Below are 21,763 nucleotides of genomic sequence, written 5' to 3'. Positions count from 1 at the left end.
CTTCGCACCTTGACTTCTAGCCCCAGTTCTTCCCCTTGCTGGTTGTGCCCTCCACCCAGCACCGCATAGAAACAGCTTGAGAAGGCCTGACCTTTCTCCACTGCCCCCTCGTGCCAGCACCTCGGGGCTCGTCTGCCTTCCAAGCTGCCCTGTCTGTACTCCTCCTGCACCGCAGGGGCACAAGTAGGAGCCAGCCACCACTCCCCTGTGGGCACCCCATCCCAGAAACAGAACAGTGAGAATGCAAGGAGCCAGGCTGAAACTTGGCCTTGCCCACTGTCTCCTCTAGTTATGTCTTCAAACGCCTCAAGTTCCTTGGGAACAAAGAACTGTCGCAGGGTCTGTCCTTGCTGTTCCTGGCCCTCTGGCACGGGCTGCACTCAGGGTACCTGGTGTGCTTCCAGATGGAATTCCTCATTGTTGTTGTGGAGAAGCAGGTACGACTCAAGGGGGGCGGGGGGGGGGGGGGAGGCTCGAAGGGAGAAAGAGAAAGACAGGACGCTGACCTCTCCTTCCTACCCAGGCTGTCAACCTCATTCAAGAGAGCCCCACCCTGAGCGGCCTCGCCTCCATCACTGTCCTACAGCCCTTCTACTACTTGGTGCAGCAGACCATTCACTGGCTCTTCATGGGCTATTCCATGACTGCCTTCTGCCTCTTCACATGGGACAAATGGCTCAAGGTAAGTAAAGACCTGAGTGCAAGGTGACCAGGGAGGCCCCAGAACTTGAGTAGCAAAGAGCAGCCCGTGCCTCACAGCTGCCTCAGCGGCCTCTGTCTCCACAGGTCTATCAGTCCATCTATTTTCTCGGCCACGTCTTCTTCTTGATCCTACTATTCACATTGCCTTATGTTCACAAAGCAATGGTGCCAAGGAAAGAGAAGTTAAAGAAAAAGGAGTAGTAATCTGCCCCTGGTAAGTAAGCACCCTACAGAAGCACGGGCTTGGAAGGGAGGAGATGGAGGCTGGGGAGGATCTCAACATGCCCTGCCCACTGAGGAAACACCACGGGCCTATTCCAGCTTGCTAGGAGGAAGCTTCTAGGGCCACAGACCAAGGACCATAACTTAAGCCAGCCTTCTAACCACACACTGCTTTACAGGTGGCCTAGAGCAGGACCGGGCAGAAACTACTTGTGTCCCTTCTCAGAGCACTCCGTCAGCCCAGAGCAGAGACAGAGAAGCCAGGGAGCTGGGAGCCACAACACCTCCAGCTGTGCCTCTGCCAGTCTTCGCCAGGCCAAGGGGGAAGCTCTTGTGGGAGGAGCAGAGGGGCTGCCACCCCTTGGGGCTCCCCCATGCACGTTGCCTTATCTCTCCCCTCTAGCCAGGAATCTGTTGTGTTCTGCCAATCCACGATTGTATATGTGCCGATACCGCCACCCCCCCCCATGGGGGGGAGGGGAGGGTACAAGGCCCTGCCTGCTCTACTTTTTCTATCTTGGAACTATACCAGATAAAAAAAATTACTTGTTTGTTCTGTTTTTCACTGCTAGCTTCCCTGACTGCTTTCTTTTGCACTCAGTTCTGTCCTTGCCATAGCTGAGGTCATGAAGGTCTCTTCTTTTTAGCATGAGGATATGGGAAGTCAGGAGGTAAAGCCTGCTTTCAAAGCCTGGAAGCAACGAGAACCAACTCTGAAACCTCACCTACACTTTTTTGTTCTGTTTTTTCGAGGTTGGGTTTCACTGTAGCCCAGGCTGACCTGGAATTCACCATACAGTCTCAGAGTGGCCTCAAAGTCATGGCGATCCTCCTACCTCTGCCTCCTGAGCATTGGGATTAAAGGTATGCAACACTATGCCAAGCGAAACCTCACCTAAACTCTAAGGGAAATAATTGATACCACTATACATAGCTAAGTTTAGGAACCTCCCAAAACAACCAGATTTGCAAAAGTATTTATAGAACACACACAAAAAAATGTACAGTATTACAAGAAGCTAATTAACCTCCCAGCAGTCAGTCTAGACAGTCAACGGATGCAAAGCCAACAGTCCTTGTTTCAGAACTAGAGTCTGCTGGTGGTCAGATGACCCCCCACACTTCTTCAAAGGCTGTGGTGAGTTTGGCACAGGTGAGGGCAGCAGACAGGGGGTAATTGCTGATGGACACCATCTTCTCGGTGTACTCCACATTAACCTGCGGAGAAAATGGTCTGGTCAGCCAACTCTGACCCTGTAGCAAGTTCAGACCTTCTTCAAAACAGAAAAGCATAGCTGAGCTACTATTTCAGTAGCAATGCAGTTTAACATAACATTTCTACAGAAGAGGAAGATCCTAGATTTGTCTATCACAAAATCACTAGCACTTTTTTGTTCCTACTTCTTCCAAACTTGTAAGAACAAGGATTGTCAGAATGTTCTCGGAATTCTGCACTGAGCTTCAGTTCTATGAAGAATCTTAAGGGCTGAGCCTAGGCTGTACCTTGCCGTGGGCAAATGCCCCCACCACGAAAACAACAGGGTCACTGTTTGGCACCAGCTCTCGCACATCACTGACAGCTGGGATGGAAAAGGAAGTGCCAATTTTCATACAGCCAACTGGAAAGTGATCTGACACAGGATTCTTAATGACCTAAAGAAAAAAGAAAAGTCAGCCCTAGAAACAGTCCCAGTCCCCTAGCCACAAACCAGTAGGCTTTATCACCTCACCTTCAAAAGCTTCTGGGGGCCATCAGCTGCTCGAACACTGAGTTTGTGCAAAAGCTGAACTGGGGAGGGGAGAAAAGAATTCAGGGATAGATGGAGAATACCCAGTGGTCTAACCAGAAAAATGCACAGTGCACAGGATTAAGAATGGTTCTCTCTGTGTCCTTTACATCCACACTGTATTCTTAAAATGTTGCAAACAGTAGTTAGGCAGTTTGAGCCCATGATGGGTTCAGACTTATCACTCAATCAGGAACAGGAGAGTCACACTTCCATGAACATAGAAATAATACAAGTCTGCCCCCTGGCAATCATGTTGCTCTTCCACTGAAGAACCCAACATGTAATTCTCCCCTTCTTCTCTTCCCTACCGCCAAGTTCATTCGGAGTTAAACCCTAAGCTGCTCACCCATGAGGCCACAAAAGCGGTCAAAGGTTCTGGGAATTCGAGTCTGGGGATTCACTTCAATCAACACATTCTTCTGTGTGTGGATATACACCTGTAGCAAGCCAGCTCTGTTCAGGGGACTGTCCATCAGCATCAGCAAGCTCTGAGGAAGGGAGAAGCCAGGCACAGTGAAGCTTGAAGGGCAGCATTCCGCGGCCTGGTCTTCTGTGAAAAGGGGAAAGGTTCTCGAGTTCTGTCCCAGCAGTTACCTGGTGGGCTATGTCTGGTCTCACTTCCCCGGGGTCCCGCCCATTCTTCAACAACATAGCCTTGTGCTTGTCACAGTTGAGTAGCTCGTAGGTCTTCCCTGCCTGAAGAGCAGAGACCACGACAGCAATGTAAGTTAATTACCTAGCCCAGCAGTTTGCTCCACAGGCCAATCCTCAAGCGCACACTAGACGTTACGTCGGAAACCCTAGAGTGCCAGCAAGCCTCTCACAGGATTCCTCGAAATACATGCAACCTAAATACAAAATAACTCATCTCCAGGTGTGTGTGGGGGGGGCAGAGGAAGGGCACACTGGATTTAATTCTTATGACCCGTGGTTATTAGGCAAGGCCACAAGATCCTAAGGCCAGGCGGAGCCCATGGCCAATGTGCATGTACCAGGGAACATACGCACATGCTGTCCTTGGTCCACAAGACAAACAGGCCCTGAGCGCCTGGCTGCAAGTCTGAGCAGAAGCAGTAAGCAGGCGCTAATGACAGAGCAGGGAATGACGCCGACGTGTGCTGGACTCCCTGCTTGGGAGGCGGAGGCAGCACTGGGAGCTCAGTGGCCGCCTGAGCTGGATTAGGACTCAAACAAAAAAGACAAAACAAAACAGCCGGGCATGGTGGTGTCCACCTCTAATCCCAGCACTCAGAGAGCAGCGATAGAAAATGAAAAGACTGAAGTTTTGAGTAGTGAACAAAACAAGAATGTCAGAGGAGCAAGGCTGGGGAGATGGCTCAGGCTGGAAACAAGGCTTAGCAACCAGTTAAGGCACATGCCTGTGAAGCCTAAGGATCAGGTTAGATTCTCCAGGTCCCACGTAAGCTAAATGCACATGGTGGCACATGTATGTTTGCAGTGGCTAGAGGCCCTGGCATGCCCATTCTTTCTCTCTCAAATAAATAAATAAAAATAAAATCTTAAGGAAAAAAAAGGAAATTGCTTGCAAGGTCTACCAGCCCTGGTTCAATTCCCCGGGACCCATGTACAAAGGGGTGTGTGCATCTGGAGCTCATATGCAGCAAGAGGCCCTGGTGTACCCATTCTCTCTCCTCACAAATACACACACGTCTGCATATGCAAATCAGAGAAGGAAGAATCAAGAACTGAGGATAGAGGTCGGCGGTAGAACATGCCTTCCTAGCACACAAGAGGCCCTAGGTTCAAAGTACAGTGCCACAGAAGAAAAAGGAGAAAAAGAAAACTAAACCGTGAGGTAACAAAGGAACCTTATGAATAATCCAACTCAACCCTTAAGGATAAAACTGGGGGTAGGGTTGGTCTTTTAATGAAACACAAAAGAAAATAATGTATTTCACATACAGTAATGGTATAAAAAAAAATGAGAACTTTTAGTTTCATATAATCAGAAGTATTTTATGAGTAAGTTTGAAAACTATGTATCCTGTGAGTTTAAAGATACAGGAAAGACTTAGGATGAAAACCATATGTTTTGGAGATATGGGAAAGGCCTTTTATTGTTCCAGGTTGGAACTCACTCTGTAGTCTCAAACTGGCTCAAACTCATGGCAACCCTACCTCTGCCTCCCATAGGAAAGAACTTTTCTGTACTCACAAAAACAAATGATCATCATGCGATATTACAAACTGTGATAAACATAAGGTAAAGTAGGTGGTTCACGGGGTATTATAACAGGAAATATACACCAGGGAGTCATTCCATTGTCACCTCTATACTTCTATCTACCTCAAACACAGAACAGAATTTTTTTAAATTTTTTTGTTCATTTTTATTTATTTGAGTGTGACAGAGAGAGAATGGGCACACCAGGGCTTCCAGCCACTGCTAACGAACTCCAGACGCACGCGCCCCTTGTGCATCTGGCTAATGTGGGTCCTGGGGAATCAAGCCTCAAACCAGGGTCCTTAGTCTTCACAGGCAAGCACTTAACCGCTAAACGAACTCCAGACGCACGCGCCCCTTGTGCATCTGGCTAATGTGGGTCCTGGGGAATCAAGCCTCAAACCAGGGTCCTTAGGCTTCACAGGCAAGCACTTAACCGCTAAGCCATCTCTCCCGCCCACAGACCATCATTTAATAGTCTACAGCTCTATTTTGACCACAGTTCTGTGGCTTAGCCTTATAACTCAGAAACAAGCAGCATCATAAAACGTAACCAGCACTGACGAAGCTGAGGCATTCCAGGCTGCTCTGAGTGAGTATGAAACCCTGTCTCAAATACCGAAAAAAAAAAAAAAAAAAATCAATACGTGGGGGTACACACCTTTAAACCCAGCACTCAGGAGGCAAGGGTTGGTGGATCACCATGAGTTCGGGGTCAGCCTGGGCTGCAGTGAGACCCTACCTTGAAAAACCAAAAGCATCACAAGTAAGACTCTTTGGACATGCCGGCATGTGCCTGTAATCTCAGCAATTAGGAGGACACCAGCCTGGGGAGGCCCTATCACAAAAACAGTAATAATAAATGAGCAGATAAGTAACAATCAGTGAGACAAAGAACTGAGAAAGAGGGCTGGAGAGATGGCTCAGCAGTTAAGGCGCTTACCGGCAAAGGCAAAGGACCCAGGTTTAATTCCCCAGGACCCACGTAAGCCAGATGCACAGGGTGGCATATGCATCTGGAGTTCATTGTCAGTGGTTGGAGGGTCCTGGTGCACCCATTTTCTCTCTCCTCTCAAATAAATAAATTTTTTTAAATGAGTGCCAGGCATGGTGGTACACACCTTTAATCCCAGCACTTGAGAGGCAGATGTAGGAGGATTGCCATGAATTCCAGATCAGCCTGGACTAAAGTGAGACCCTACCTCTAAACACCAAAAAAAAAAAAAAAAAAAAAAAAATAAGAAAGGGGTGTTTGCAATTAACAATATATTCAGTGGCCTTGGGCTAAAAAGAACTTAGTGCTTTCAAAGAACTCATAGGAAGCTAGAATATATGAAGACACTGGGGGAAAAAAAAACACGAGATTGGCAAAAGCAACAGGTACCAATACAAGAAAGACAAAAAAAAAACAATACAGCCAGGCCTGATGGTACTGGCCTGTAATGCCAACTATTCAGGAGGATTACAAATTCAAGTCCAGACTAGGTTACAGAATGAGGTAAAGGCCAGCCAGAGCAACCCTATCTTTAAAAAAAAGCCAGGCTAAAGAGATGGCTTAACAGTTAAGGCGTTTGCCTACAAAGCCAAAGGACCACAGTTCAATTCCCCAGAACCCATGTAAGCCAGATGCACAAGGTAGTGCATGCATCTGGAGTTTGTTTGCAATGTCTGGAGGCCCTGGCGTGCCCATTCTCTCTCGCTCTCAAATAAATACAATTTTTTTTAAGCCAGACATGGTGTCTTTTTTATTTATTTATTTTGGTTTTTCAAGGTGGGGTCTGACTCTAACTCAGACTGACTTAAAATTCACTATGTAGTCTCAGGGTTGTCTTGCCCTCATGGTGATGCTCCAACCTCTGCCTCTCGAGTGCTGGGATTAAAGGCGTGCACGACCACACCCGGTTTGGTGTCTCACATCTTTAATCTCAAGAGGCAGAGGTAGGAGGATCAACGTGAGCTTGAGACCAGCTTGAGACTACATAGTGTATTCCAGGCCAGCTTGGGCTAGAGCCTAGCGAGACCCTACCTCAAAAAAACGAACAGTAAAGCCGGGGACAGGTCTCAGTGGTAAGAGTGCTTGCACAGCATACACAGGCTCTGTGTTCAGTCCCAGTACTTGGGGAAGGGGGAGATAACAGTCTGAGAAAAATTTCAACCAGCTATAAATTGTCACCCTTGAAATACCACCAATTAAAGCATGTTCCAAAATTATTCTAAGAATATATGCTAGCAAATTAAATTTGGCCATAACCTTTTCAACTCCTTAAAGTTACCAAGCCACAGGCATTAGTGGCCCATGCCTTTAATCACCATACTCAGGAGGTAGAGGTAGAAGGATAGTTGTGAGTTCGAGGCCACCCTGAGACTCCAGAGTGAATTCCAGGTCAGGCTGTGTTAGAGCAAGACCCTATCTCAAAAAAAAAAAAAAAAAAGCTGGGCATGGTGGCACACATCTTTAATCCCAGCACTCAGAAGGCAGAGGTAGGAGGATCACTGTGAGTTCGAGGCCACCCTGAGACCTGAGTCTACAGAGTGAATTCCAGGTCAGCCTGGGCTACAGTGACACCCTACAGTGGGGAAAAAGTTACCAGGAGTAGATAATATTTAGTTATTTCAGACACTTCATACATACAAACTCCTTTTATCCCCATATGTGAAGTGACTAAGTGAACTGGTTACCTAGGGTTACAAAACTACCTGAACCGAAGCAATTCAATAAGAATCTACCCCCTCGGGCTGGAGAGATGGCTTAGCGGTTAAGCACTTGCCTGTGAAGCCTAAGGACCCCGGTTCGAGGCTCGGTTCCCCAGGTCCCACGTTAGCCAGATGCACAAGGGGGCGCATGCGTCTGGAGTTCGTTTGCAGAGGCTGGAAGCCCTGGCGCACCCATTCTCTCTCTTTCCCTCTATCTGTCTTTCTCTCTGTGTCTGTCACTCTCAAATAAATAAATAAATAAATAAATAAATAAATAAATAAATAATTTTTAAAAAAAAGAATCTACAGCCTCAAACACTGCGGCAACACAGCAAGATTTTCACATTTGCAAACTAGTTAATACTGGACTGCTAATATGTCATATCAAAATTAGTATTCAGAGTTAATAGGCTGGAAAAATGGACAATCAGGAAGGAGTAAGAGCCTGTAGTTAGGATGGATATATCATTACAAAAGAAAATGAGAGGAAATCTGATTATTTAATGGGGGGAAAAAAAGTTTTCCCAGACAATCTTAATCAAGTGGCTGAGGAAGAACAGAATGGAGGACAAAGTGTTCTTGCCTCAGAGTATTAGAAAATGGACTACTTTTGTCAGGCATGGTGGCGCATGCCTTTAATCCCACTCAAGAGGCAGAGGTAGGAGGATTGCTGTGAGTTTGAGGCCAGCCTGGGCTGGAGCGAAACTCTACCTCAAAAAAAAAAAAGAGGGCTGAAAAGATGGCTTAGTGATTAAGATGCTTGCCTGCAAAGCTAAAGGACCCACGTTCAATTACTCAGGACCCACATGGGCCAGGTGCACAAGGTGGTGCACGCATCAGGAGTTTGTTCACAGTGGCTGACACACCCATATTCTCTCTTTCTCTCTCTTTCTGCCATTTTTCTCTCAAATTAATTAAATAAATAAAAATTAAAAAGAAGAAGAAAGTGGACTACTTTTTGTTTTGGGGGTTTTTTTGAGGTAGGATTTCACTCTAGCCCAGGCTGACCTGAATTTGCTACATAGTCTCGGGGGGGGGGGCCTCAAAATCATGGCAATCTTCCTACCTCTGCCTCCTCAGCACTGGGCTTAAAGGTGTGCGCCAGGGCCAAAGAGATGGCTTAGCAGTTAAGCGCTTGCCTGTGACGCCTAAGAACCCCAGTTCGAGGCTTGAGTCCCCAAGACCCACGTTAGCCAGATGCAGAAGGGGGTGCACGCATCTGGACTTCGTTTGCAGTGGCTGGAAGCCCTGGCACGCCCATTCTCTCTCTCTCTCTCTCTCTACCTGCCTCTTTCTCTCTCTGTCACTCTCAAATAAATAAATAAAAATGAACAAAAAATAAAAATAACAGTGTACGTCACCCTGCCCAGCTAAAAAGACTATTTAAAAAATAGAAAAAAAAAATAAAGGTTTTAAATTTATTTATTAGAGAGGAAAAGTATGGGCGCAACAGGGCTTCCAGCCACTACAAACTCCAGACACATGCAACTATGTGCATCTGGCTTATGTGGGTACTGGGGAATCAAAGCTGGGTGCTTAGGCTTCATAGGCAACTGCCTTAACCATGAAGCCATCTATCTCTCCAGCCCCAAATGACTATTTTTTAATTTGTTTCTTTTTTCAAGGTAGGGTCTTGCTCTAGCCCAGGCTGACCTGGAATTCACTATGTAGTCTCAGGGTGCTCTTGAACTCACAGCAATCCTCCTACCTCTGCCTCCCAAGTGCTGGGACTAAAGACATGCACCACAATGCCCAGCTACCAAAATGGACTATTTTAAAAGACTGACATTTCTTGTGTGAATCAGCCACGTTACAGAGGGCAAACTTTTTCTGCACTAAGCAAGAGCTAAGAACCGAGATTAAAATCCAGGTCTGGCTAGGCATGATGGCACTTACCTGTAAGTCCAGTACTGGGGGGTTTGAGGTTAGAATTGAAAGTTCCAAGCCAGCCTGAACTACACAGTAAGACTCTGACTCAAAAAATAAACCAAAAACTTCATACCTGACTTCAAAACTTCCTGGCCTACTCACTGAGCAATTTTAGCTCTAAAAGATAAGAAACAACGGGCTGGGGAGATGGCTTAGTGGTTAAAGTGCATGCCTGCAAAGCCTAAAGACCCAAGTTTGAGTCCCCAGTGCCCACATAAGCCAGATGCACAAGGTGGCACATGCATCTGGAGTTCATTTGCAGTGGCCATTCTCTCTCTTTGCCTCTTTCTCTCTCTCTCCCACATTCCAATAAATATTAAAAAAATAAAAAATAAAAGATGCTGGGCATGGTGGCACATGCCTTTAATCCCAGCACTTGGAGGCAGAGGTAGGAAGATCGCTGTGAGTTCGAGGGCATCCTGAGTCTAATCATGAATTCCACATCAGCCTGAACTAGAGTGAGACCCTAACACACACACAAAAAAAAAAAAAGAAAAAAGGAAAAAGGAATGAGCCGGGTGTGGTGGTGCACACCTTTAATCCCAGCACTCGGGAGGCAGTGGTAGGAGGACTGCCATGAGTTCGAGGCCACCCTGAGACTCCATAGTGAATTCCAAGTCAACCTGGGCTAGAGTGAGACCCTACCTTGAAAAACAAAAAAAATTAAAAAAAAAAAGGAATGAGGGCTAGCTGGGGAGATCTCAGTGTTTTAAGTACTTGCCTTCAAAGCCTGGGTTTCGATTCCCCAGTACCCACGTAAAGCCATACATTTGAAGTTCATTTGCAGTAGCAAAAAGCCCTAGAATGCCTATACTCACCCTTTCATTCTCTATGCTCCCAAATCTTTAAACTCCCTGCACTTGGGAGGCAGGGGTAGAAGGAGCAACATGAGTTCGAAGCCACCCTAAAATTACATAGTGAATTCCAAGCCAGCCTGGGCTAAAGTGAGGCCCTACCTTGAAAATCAAAAATAATAAGGGAAGGAGGTACAGTGTGGTGGTACATGCCTTTTGGTTTGGTTTGGTTTGTTTCTTGTTTTTTGAGGTAGGGCCTTGCTTTAACTCAGGCTCACCTGGAATTCACTATGTAGTTACAGGCTGGCCTTGAACTCATTGGGATCCTCCTACCCCTGCCTCCCTCTCCAGTGCTGGGATTAAAGGCGCCATGCCCGGCTGGTACATGCCTTTAATCCCAGTACTTGAGAGGCTGAGGTGAGTTCCAGGCCAGCGTGGGGCTACAGGTCAGCCTGGGCTAGAGTGAGATCCTGCCTCAATTAAAAAAAAAAAAAAAAAAGGAATGAGAACATTGCACAAGGTTTTAGGAAAGAAAATTGCTGCTTTTATTATACATAGGAAAAGGAATGATAAATAAAAATATAGGGGCTGGAGAGATGGCTTAGCGGTTAAGGCACTTGCCTGCAAAGCCAAAGGATCTCGGCGCAATTCCCCAGTACCCTCGTAAACCAGGTGGCGCATGTATCTAGGGTTCGTTTTTGCAGCCTCTGGCGCACCCGTTCTCTCTCTCTCCCTCTTGCCCTCTCTCAAATAAATAAATAAAAGTAAAATATTTTTTTTGAATAAGGCTGAGGAAGTAACCCAGTTGGTGGAGTGTTTGCCTTAGGTCCAAACCCCCATACCACATAACCTGGGCAGGATGGCACCTATAACCCCAGCAGTAGGGGGGCCGACACAGGAGAATGAGGATAGGTAAGTCAAGGCCGTCCTAAAATAATCAGTTCAAGGTCAGCCTGGAATATAGAAGCCCAGCCGAGCAATACATTCGATTAGAAAAGTAGGTGACAGACGGATGGTTAAAGGGTGGATGGGTGATGGATTTACTAAATAATCTGGTCCAGACATCTGCAAGATAGGCAGAAATATAGAGAAAATGGAAGTACTTTTGATGCAAATGAAACACCACGGCCTTAGTAACAAGATGCTGAGCAAGCTACGCTACAGTAGCCAGCTCTCAGTTATCTGCCTTTGGAACGCGGGAGGCTTCAACAGACAGCTCCCCTAAACTTAAATGATTTGCATCACATAATCCTGATAAACCGATAAGAAACTAGGCGAGGAGTGGAATGAGAACCAAAGACAGCAAAAAAAAAAACCCAAATAATACACACTGACAGCCCAGGACGCCAACGACAACGAGGTCATCATGCCTCCAAACCAGGCTGGCCCTCAGCTGGCTCTATCCTGCCTGCCCCCCATCCGCAAGCCCCGGAATCCCGCGCGATCACGCTGCCAGTGCCGGCGGCGCCTACTCCCAGCTACCTTGACCGTCTCCAGACTGGCCCCTTCCAGCACCACAATGAGCCGACGGCCTCCGCTCTTGCCGCCTACGCCGAAGCGGGGTCTCTTCGGGGCCGCGGCGTCCCAGTCCCGCTCGTGCTCCTGCTCCCCAAAGCGCCGCTCACGAGGCCGAGACCCGCCACTGGGCGCAGCCATCTTGCAGGCAGACCGGAAGCCGCGCCACCGCGCTCCCGCCGGCGCCGCGCCCAAGTCCGCGCGGCCGCCGCGCTGCCATTTTGAAGACGCTGAATGGCTGCAGGCCGGCTTGACGGACGACTCCGGGGGACGGCCCCGGAAGGGGCGGGGCGGGACTTCCGGAGACGCGCTTCCTGTGCGCGGGGGCGGGGCGGGGGCGCACTTCCGGTGCCCTTTCTCCCGTTGGCGCCGCGGCGCCGAGCCTCGCGGACGGGCGCGGTCTCGAAGCTGGAGCCGGGCACAAGGCGGCGGCGCCCCGAGCAGGATCAGACATGGCCCAGAACCTGAAGGACTTGGCGGGGCGCCTGCCCGCGGGGCCTCGGGGCATGGGCACGGCCCTGAAGCTGCTGCTGGGGGCCGGGGCGGTCGCCTACGGCGTCCGCGAGTCCGTGTTCACGGGTGAGCAGCCCGTGCCGCGCCGGGCTCCTGCCTCCCTGCCGCGGGGGAGCCGGGCGAAGCCTTCATGCCCACCCTTCTCCCCACAGTGGAAGGCGGGCACCGAGCCATCTTCTTCAATCGGATCGGTGGCGTGCAGCAAGACACCATCCTAGCCGAAGGCCTCCACTTCAGGTAATGGCGGGCAGACGCCCTGACCCTTCACCCTTGACGCGGCCCTCCGCTGTCTGCCACCGGCCTTGCTCACCCCTGCGCCCGGGACAAGGCTGCGAAACTCGAGCAGCAGGACGAGAGTCGGTCCCCTGGTGTCTGTGGTTACGGGGGGCGGGGGCCCAAGAGCACGTGCGATGGAGTTCCCCAGTGCCTGTTCCTGACTTCTCTCCTCCAGGATCCCCTGGTTCCAGTACCCCATCATCTATGACATTCGGGCCAGACCCCGAAAAATCTCCTCCCCCACAGGCTCCAAAGGTGAGTGTGGGCAGTTGAGCGGCGTGGCACGTGGGATACCTAAAGAAAGGAATCTGGCCAGAAAGGAAGATGTAGTGTGAGGACTTTCAGGCCTTGATTTCCCCTTCATCAAAAGAGCCTGCCTTCACCAGGAGTGGTAGCCCACGCCGGTAATCCCAGTGCTCTGCAGGCGGAGGTAGGATCGACACGAACCAGGACAGTCTGGGCTAGAGTGAGAAAACGGCCCACTTCCTGCATTAAGTGAATGCATTCCGGTACATGGATGCTTGCATATCTTAAGTTACAAGCCCACTTGTCACTAGTTCTCTTGGCTGGGTCTATGAGATTCTCCAGGCCTCTTCCTTGGTCACATGTACACTCAGAAGTGGGTAGCTCACGGTATGCTATTTTTACTGTGTCACTTACTTACTAGGACCAAGTAGAAATAGTCAACTGGGGGCTGGGAAATTGGCTCAGTGGTTAAGGCACTTACCTGCAACACCTAAGGACCCAGGTTCAATTCCCCAGTACCGATGTAAAGCCTATACAACCATTCTCTCAGTTTTTCTTCTTGAAAATAAATGTCTTTTAAAAAAGAAAGAAAGAAGTAGCCAGGTGTGATGGTGCACACCTTTGATCCCAGCACTTGGGAGGTAGAGGTGAGAGAATGTGAGTTTGGCCACCCTGAGACTACATAGTGAATTCTGGGTCAGCCTGGGCTAGAGTGAGACCCTACCTCAAAACAACCACCACCTAAAACAAAGAAAAAGATAGCTGTATTTGTGGAGGACTTGTAGTTGAGTTTGTCACGGTGAATAAGGACCCGTTTTACCTGTGCTGTCCCATCTTGTCAGCCAACCTGATTTGTGTCCTCCCCTGGGGAAGTGCAGCATCACTGAGAATTTTGGGAAGGAATGGTGGGGGTCTAGAACTTGTCTTGATGGCATTGCTAACTTTTCCCTCAGACCTGCAGATGGTGAACATCTCCCTGCGAGTGCTGTCTCGGCCCAATGCACAGGAGCTCCCCAGCATGTACCAGCGCTTGGGGCTGGACTACGAGGAGCGAGTGCTGCCGTCCATTGTCAACGAGGTGCTCAAGAGCGTGGTGGCCAAGTTCAACGCCTCCCAGCTGATCACCCAGCGAGCCCAGGTCTGACTCCATCGCCATCCACATAGCAACAGCGCGTCCTTCCTCAGCTCCGGGTACTGGATACTAGAAAATAGAGTTTATTAGGAAAGGTTGTAAGGCTGAGGATAGCCTAGCATGGTGGTTCACACCTTTAATCCCAGCACTCAGGAGGCAGGTGGATTGCTGTGAGTTTGAGACTGCATAGTGAATTCCAGGTCAGCCTGGGCTAGAGTGACACCCTACCTAAAAAAAAAATAAAATGGGGATGTAGCTCAGAAGGTAGAGGCAGAGGGTCGGGTTTATTTTCAGTGTTACCCTGATTATCACGGCAGGAAACGACCAGCAACACTAGAATGTGAATGGTGCCTAAGCATAGTAGAAAACAGTGACCATCTAGACTTATCCTGCACCTCTTTAAAAAAAAAAAAAAAAATGTTTATTTTTATTTGAGAGCAACAGACAAAGAGGCAGATAGAGAATCAGCGTGCCAGGGCCTCCAGCCACTGTAAACAAACTCCAAACATGGGCCCCCTTGTGCATCTGACTAACATGGGTCCTGGGGAATCGAGCCTCAAACCATGGTCCTTAGGCTTCACAGGCAAGTGCTTAACCACTAAGCCATCTCTCCACCCTAATCCTGCACCTCTTTCTACAAAGAGATTCCTTACTTGTCATGAAGCTGAGATTTGTACTGTGTTGGAGTGTGAGATAAGTGGTCACCTCTCTGGTGGTGTCTCGTCATAACAGCAGGTAGAACCATGTCTTTCGTAGTGAACATCTGAAGAGCCAGGAAGTTGGTGAATTTCTCACCATGTGAGATCTGGTGCTTAGATGGTCACAGCAGTTGCCTTCCTTTCAGTTCTCTGATTCCCTCAAACCACCCCTCCCTTCCCCTCCCCACCCCTGCCCCCAGGTGTCCCTGCTGATTCGACGGGAGCTGACTGAGCGCGCCAAGGACTTCAGCCTCATTCTCGACGATGTAGCCATCACAGAGCTGAGTTTCAGTCGAGAGTACACAGCTGCTGTAGAAGCCAAGCAAGTGGGTAAGTCCCAAGAGGTGTGGAGCAAGGTCCTCTGGAGGCAGGAGGGGAGGGGGCTGGCCCATGGTGTCACATGCCTGATGCCAACCCTTCTACCACAGCCCAGCAGGAGGCTCAGCGGGCCCAGTTCTTGGTGGAGAAAGCAAAGCAGGAACAACGACAGAAGATTGTACAGGCTGAAGGGGAGGCTGAGGCTGCCAAGATGATATCCTGTGCTAGAGCGCTTGGCCCTCCCCTGGGCACCCTGCTTCCTGAGCTTCCTCACGGGCCGGCTGATGAGACTAAGGCGAATGTGAATCTTGGCTTTTGCAGGGGTGGATCTGAAATCTTGGTGGGGATACCCGAGGCCTGGCTCCCCGCTGTAAGGCCAGATCAACAGCACTGCTGACCTTGCCTTTGTGTCTGCTGCCATGCCAGTGCTTGGCAGCAGCCTACAGGGAGGTCCACATGGGACAACCAAAATGGGGGTGGGCACAAGCCACATGAGCACAACCCTGGATCTGACCGCCCAGAGACGACTGTCAGGATAAGGGTGTAGCAGGGGCGTGAATCAGCCTGTGTGGACCTTAACCCTGTCCTGCTTACCTTGGAGAAGCCCTGGGCAAGAATCCTGGCTATATCAAGCTCCGCAAGATCCGGGCTGCCCAGAACATCTCCAAGACGGTGAGTGGGAGGGCCGCTGGCCCAGGGCGTCCCTGACAGTAAAAATCTTCAGTTATGCGCTGGTGGTTTGACTCAGGTGTCTCCCGTAAATTACGCATTCTGGCTGCTAGGTCCCCAGTTGAGGGAGGTTTGGGAATTAACACCTGGAGGCAGTGGATTGTTGGAGGCGGGCTTATGGGTGATATAGCCAGCTTCCCCTTGCCAGTGTTTGGCATACACTCCTGTTACTTGTCCATGTGTTGGCCAGGGAGGTGATGTCCACTCCCTGCTCGTGCCATCATTTTCCCCTGCCATCATAGAGCTTTCTCTCGAGATTAAGCCAAAAACAAACCTTTTTTTCTCACAAGCTGCTCTTGGTCGGGTGATTTCTGCCAGCAACGTGAGCCTGACTGCAACACATGTGATGGAGTTAAAATCTTCCTTGTTTCTCTTTTGAGTAACTGCCTCCCTGGGCACCTTTTCTCACCCAAGAATGACTCTTCAGGACACCCCCTGCCTTGTGTTCCTGCCTATTGGCAGAAGTGATGCACCAAGGGACCTCACTTTGCATAGGAACACGGCCTATACTAGCATCTGTCTCTGCTCTGTAGATTGCCACATCGCAGAACCGCATCTATCTCACAGCTGACAACCTTGTGCTGAACCTACAGGACGAAAGCTTCACCCGGTGAGACCGCGCTGCATCTGCACCCTGGGCTCTGGAGCCTGTTACAATACGCGTTATCCATAGGATGCTTAACACATAGCTTCCCAGAAAGTGGGTGGTGATGGCTCCTATCTTGCATCCTCTGGGATTGACTTTATGAGATCAAGTAAGACTGTCGAGGGAGGGTCTCACTCTAGCACAGGCTGACCTGGAATTCACTATGTAGTCTCATGGCGATCCTCCTACCTCTGCCTCCCAGTGCTGGGATTAAAGAAAGGAAAGCAGAAATCATGGCCAAGTAAACAAGTCTCCTTTCATGAGTGCCTAGGGTTCCTGGCATCTGCTGCATCTGTTGTCTTCCCTTGGGAGCAAAGGAGGGTTTAGAGCTGGCTGGGCTTGAAGCTGCCAAATCACATTTCTGTTTTTTGTTTTTTTCCATGTTTCGTGTTTGCTTCATGACATGTCCACAGGGGAAGGTAAGTGTGGCTGTGTCCTTGTTGCTTGGGGTTCTGCAGGCTATCTTCTCTCAGAACCCACTTCCTCACAGCTCTTCAGTCAGGAGGAGGGAACGCTGCTCCCCATCCCCCCTGCCCCTGTGCTTTGCATCTCACTTTTGCCTCCCAAATAATGACAGTCATCTGTTTCTTTTTTCTGCAGTGACAGCCTCATCAAGGGTAAGAAATGAGGACAGTCATCAGAAAGTCCATCTCCAGAAAGGAAGTGGATGTGTTTCTCCTCCGCCTGCTGAGGAGCCAGCCAGGGGGTCCAGCACACCCCACCCTGACCCCAGTATCATGTGATGGTCCCTCTGTACCCATCCTGTTCTTGAATTAAGGAAGACTAGAGACCAACCCTTTTGGAGTGAATGACTTTCCTCCTTCCTGTATTGACCCAAGTGGGGTTGGGACAGTATGATTTCTCAGTGATTTGCTACAGTGTTGCTCCCTCCCTCCGTGTGGAAGGAGAGAACCACATCCCATAAGTTCTCAATAAATTTTTATTATGCTAAGTCAAGCTTTCTGCATTTTAAATGGGATTCGTGGTAAACACATCTTCTGGGTCTCTGCCAGCAGAGGGCGTGAGGAGCCTGAACAGTTGAGGGTCTGGGCCCTCCAAAGCCCAGCAGTCGAGGCTCCAAAACAGCATATAAACCCTTCATCCCCCTTCCATGTCTACCAAAGGAACCTGCTTATTTGCTAACACACTCATTAAGGCTGGACTAGGTGTGGCCCTGCTGAGCCAGGCTAAAACTCTGATGACCCCAGTGGGAGCTCACTTCCTTGGTAACAGGCTTCTGTGGAGCTGTGGGGAGGTCACATGTTTCTGCAGAGACTAAAGTGTTCAAAGCCCAGTGGGTCCTGTTGCCTCTGAAGGCTAAGGGCACTTTCTTAGCCACTGGGTGTAATGAGCTATTTGCACAAAAAAGGGAGGGGGCCTGGGCTGGAGAGTTAAGGTGTTTGCCTGCAAAGCCAAAGGATCCCGGTTCAATTCTCCAGTACCCACGTTAGCCAGATGTACATAGATCTGGTGCATACATCTGGAGTTCCTTTGCAGTGGCTGCAGGCCATAGCACGTCCATTTTCTCCCTCTCTGCCTCTTTCTCTCTGAAAATAATATTAAAAGAAAAAATCCTCCCAATCAATGGATGTGAGCTTTCCCCCATAGCCCCAGGCCCAACTGAGTTAAGAACCTCTGTGCCACTCTGCAGTGCACTGACAGTTACCACGCTCTTCCAAAGACACTGAACTCCAGGCACCGGGAGGATTTTGCCATTGCTTACACCTGTAGCCCCTACATACAACCTTCACCCTCTTGGAGACAAGGGGAATGTAAAACCACAGGACCACACTGCGGGCCCAAGGTAGTTACAGCGCTGGATCCTAGTGGGGCAACAAGTGGGGTAGGCCTCCGGCCCTGGCCGGCTGCTGGGCTGCAGGAACCCTGAGACCGACAGGGCAAAGCCAAGGACGCGGGATCAGCACGACCCGTCCCGCATCCACAGTGCGGAGACCGTGGAAGCACCGAGGACAAGCAGGCTTCCAGAACTTGCTGCTGCTGCTCTGGAGGCAGCCATTTTGCGCGCATTCCATTGTTCCCTTCTCCGAGTGATTCACACCGGCGCACACGCCATCCCGAGGGCTAAAGGTCAGAGGCCCGCCCGGTCCTCAAGGCCTCGCGAAGGTCACTGCCGAGGGAGCCGGCCCGGGGGCCATCTTTAACAGACAGTGTTAGGAGCTTCGCGTTTAGACCATCCAACACTGCACTGGAAGATGGGCCCAGGGCCGGCCATCGCGCGGCTCCGGGGCTCGGCGCGGGGGCTGCTCGGGATCGCGGCTGCGGCGCGGGCCGAGGCCTCCGGCGGACAGCTGCACTTCGGGCCCACCGGGCCGCAGGAGGGACTCCGGGGGGGGGGGGAAGCCGGCCGAGAGCCACCTTTTCTGCAGCCCCCTAAACTCGGGGCCAGGGGTCTTTTCAGGGTGCGGGGACAAGGTGCGGGGAGCTCCAGCCTGCGGCCTAAAGCAGTGGAAGGCGCGGACACTGGGGCAGGGGCCTCCATCATTACCCGGCAGTATTAGACTCCCAAGCAGCACCCAAACACTGCTGGGTAAGATGGGGGCCCCTACCCAGCCTGGCCCCCTCCGGGCCCGGCCCGGCTCCGGGGGAGAAGCCTCCGATCCCTGGCTCCCATCCCCCACCGCCACGTCCCGGGGGACACTTCCGGGTGCGCCCCGGCGCCCACCACCAGCCCCGCCCTGAGCTGTCCATCTCCGAGGCCCAGACGGGGCAGAAGTCCTCCTTCACCCCTACGTCCTCCGCCTCTGAGCGCTTCCCCGGCCGCCCCGGGCCGGCCCCTGCCCCCAACCCAACCCCGCCATCGTCCCCCCGGGCCCTAGTTTTTGGTTGCGCCCCAGCATCCCTTCCTAGCTGGGGGGCTGTTACCTGCCACCAGGCCCACCTGCCCCTCGGAGGGTGGGTGCCGAGGAGAGGACGGGTATCAAGCCCAGATCCCACAGCCCGGAGCCGGCCCGGGCCTCCGCTCTTCCCGCTTCCTTCTCCACCTGCCCGGCGGCGGCACCGCGCCTCACCTGGGCCCCGCCCGCCACCCTGCGCACAGGTGTGTCCTCCTGCCATAGGCTGCCCCCTTCCCCGCCTTCACCCCTTCCCTCCCTGCGCCTGGCCAGCCCAGCACGCCTCCCCGCTCTCCTGGAGGCCTCCCTTGAGGAGCCGTCCATTCTTTGCCCAGCCCCAGAGAAACAAAGGGAGAAGCTGCCCGTGGGTCCCCTGCCAGCGGCCTCTTCCCTGGTCCAGTCTCCATCCCTCCAGCACTGCCCCATGGCCTGGGGGCCAGCGCTCAAGGCTCATCCCTCAGGCCAGCCAGGGCCTAGCTGGGCCGGCACCCGGGCCTTGGGCTGTGTCTCTGGGCAGCCCTGTGAGGGCAGCGAAGGGCAGAGACCCCACCAGATCACTGGATCTCCCCTGGGAAGAGGCAGGGAGCTGCCTCCCAGCAGTTCCAGTTAGGAGGGATGGCTGGGCCGGGCCCTCTGACCCACCTCCTACTGTGCGCTCCAGAGACCAAGGCCCTGCTTGGGGACAGTTAACTGGGACAGTTAGAGGGTGGGACCTGCCTTTGTTCTGTGCTGCTGGGGCGTTGCTGGGAGAGGGACCCAGAGGCCTCAGGTGACGGCTCCACCCTCCCCCCCCCCACCCCCCAGGGCCTCGCTCCAGGGAGCTGTTGTTGCTCAATCCCTGACCACTGTCTCTTGCTTCCCCCTCCATACCTGTCTGTAATGTTTGAGGACTGTGCCTGGCTCCCGGGTCTCCATGACATCTAAGCCCAAGGAGAGAGGAACTGACTTGTCACCCTGGGCTCCCAGCACTGGCTTGGGACCTGTGACCCCTCTGTGCTGGGGTCCCATGCGCTGCTTAGGCTTTCCTGTGGCCGGAGTCGGCTCTTCCCCCGAAGTGTAGATGACACACCCAGCTTCCACTTTAGAGAGAGGAGTAAAGAGACCAAATAATAAAACAGTTGACCTTCAGGTCAACCCACTGTATAAAGTGCCCAGGAGGACGCAGGGAGGAATGAGGACACCAGCAACCTCCGCAGGCCAAGGGCTAAGTGAAAGGTCTTTTGGTACAACACTAAGCACTCATGTGTACCTCAGGAGCCCTGGTCCTCTCTTGGGGCAGATGATGGGAGCTGGAAGAGGCTCACACTAGACCTGTGCTTCCCAGACCCTCCAAAAAAACCGAGGTGTTGAATTTAGCAGTCAGCAGCAAGGTGTGTCATGAATCCCTATGAGGAGAGTATTGTAGGGTAATGAGAGCCTTCAGGCCAGATAGCTGGAGTTAAAATACTAACTTTGAAGCCCAGTAGTCTTGTGACCTTGAACAAATTATTTGATCTCTCTGTCTCACTTTTCCCCACTGTAAAATGGGCATGATAAAGCTTCCTAGACTGAGGACTAAGCGAGTCCTTGATACAGAGCACTTGCCTAGCATATTCAGAGACCCTAGGTTCTATCCCCAGTGCCTCAAAGAAAATTATATAAATTAAAAAAAATAAGAGGTGGGCTGTAGAGATGGCTTAGCAGGTAAGGTGCTTGCCTGTGAAGCCTAAGGGCCCATGTTCAACTCTCCATATCCCACACAAGCCAGATGCACAAAAGGGAGGCAAGCGCAGGGTCACACCTGCCCACTAGGTGGCACAAGCGTCTGGAGTTTGATTGCAGTGGCTGAGGCCCTGGTGTGCGAATTCTCTCTGCCCTCTCCCTCGCTCTTGCTCTCACTCTAAAATAATAATAATTACAATATGAATAAGTACCAGGACTGGAGAGATGGCTCAGTGGTTAAAGGCACTTGGTTGCAGAGCCTGACAGTCCAGGTATCCACATAAAGCCTGATGCACAAAGTAGCACATGCATCTGGAGTTCATTTGCAGTGGCAGGAGGCCCTGGCATGTTGGTTCGCTCTCACAGTTTCTCACTCTCAAATAAATTGAATTTAATTAAAGTAAAAATTTAAATAACAGGTAGCCGGTCACGGTGGTGCACTCCTTTAATTCCAGCACTCGAGAGGCAGAGGTAGGAGGATCAGTGAGAGTCGAGGCCACCCTGAGATGACATAGTGAATTCCAGGTCAGCCTGAGCAAGAGTACAACCCTACCTCAAAAATAATAATAATAATAATAATAGTAATAACAATAGGTACCTAGAATTAATCCTACAATCTCTTAAAACAGAGCCTAGGCATGCAGCCATCATGTCCCATGTGTTCCTCTTGCCATTGTTACTGTCACCCAGTGATCTTCACTGCCAACCCAAGGATAACAGATAAATGAAGATCACCCACTATTTTAAGAAAAAAAAAAAAAAAGGGTAGGGCAACTCAATGAGAGTACTCATGTAGCATCTAGAAGGACCTGTGTTCCACG

General features: G+C 50.9%; 3 protein-coding genes and 1 non-coding gene across 4 annotated transcripts in view; 3 read left to right on the top strand and 1 right to left on the bottom strand.

Moving 5' to 3' along the window:
* Positions 1 to 1,475, top strand: part of Lpcat3 (lysophosphatidylcholine acyltransferase 3) — a 50,255-nt gene extending 48,780 nt beyond the window's left edge. The window contains exons 11-14 of the mRNA XM_045139805.1: positions 290 to 437; positions 524 to 682; positions 787 to 916; positions 1,104 to 1,475. Of these exons, the coding sequence (XP_044995740.1) occupies positions 290 to 437; positions 524 to 682; positions 787 to 903 (424 nt within the window). The 3' untranslated portion in view covers positions 904 to 916; positions 1,104 to 1,475. The remainder of the gene's footprint in view (positions 1 to 289; positions 438 to 523; positions 683 to 786; positions 917 to 1,103) is intronic.
* Positions 1,476 to 1,885: 410 nt separating this feature from the next.
* On the bottom strand, positions 1,886 to 11,983 carry Emg1 (EMG1 N1-specific pseudouridine methyltransferase). Its single transcript, XM_004668656.3, has 6 exons — positions 11,799 to 11,983; positions 3,309 to 3,410; positions 3,061 to 3,202; positions 2,655 to 2,713; positions 2,428 to 2,577; positions 1,886 to 2,142 (listed from the first exon to the last, which is right to left on the bottom strand). The coding sequence occupies exons 1-6, from the start codon at positions 11,970 to 11,972 to the stop codon at positions 2,029 to 2,031; spliced, it is 741 nt and encodes a 246-aa protein (XP_004668713.1). The 5' UTR covers positions 11,973 to 11,983; the 3' UTR covers positions 1,886 to 2,028.
* Positions 11,984 to 12,230: 247 nt separating this feature from the next.
* Positions 12,231 to 17,341, top strand: Phb2 (prohibitin 2). The gene is made up of 10 exons (XM_045139628.1): positions 12,231 to 12,410; positions 12,497 to 12,581; positions 12,796 to 12,875; positions 13,820 to 14,004; positions 14,897 to 15,026; positions 15,125 to 15,228; positions 15,609 to 15,686; positions 16,277 to 16,353; positions 16,803 to 16,808; positions 16,990 to 17,341. Exons 1-10 carry the CDS (start codon positions 12,284 to 12,286, stop codon positions 17,015 to 17,017), a joined length of 900 nt encoding a protein of 299 aa, XP_044995563.1. The 5' UTR covers positions 12,231 to 12,283; the 3' UTR covers positions 17,018 to 17,341.
* Positions 15,292 to 15,529, top strand: LOC123456498. The gene has a single exon (XR_006634573.1). It is a non-coding gene; the product is annotated as a small nucleolar RNA U89 (small nucleolar RNA).
* Positions 17,342 to 21,763: the final 4,422 nt, after the last annotated feature.

The sequence above is a fragment of the Jaculus jaculus genome, chromosome 23 (assembly GCF_020740685.1).
Source record: "Jaculus jaculus isolate mJacJac1 chromosome 23, mJacJac1.mat.Y.cur, whole genome shotgun sequence".
Classification (NCBI taxonomy): domain Eukaryota; kingdom Metazoa; phylum Chordata; class Mammalia; order Rodentia; family Dipodidae; genus Jaculus; species Jaculus jaculus.
The sequence above is the reverse complement of the archived record's forward strand: the minus strand, read 5'-3'. Positions and strand labels throughout refer to the sequence as shown.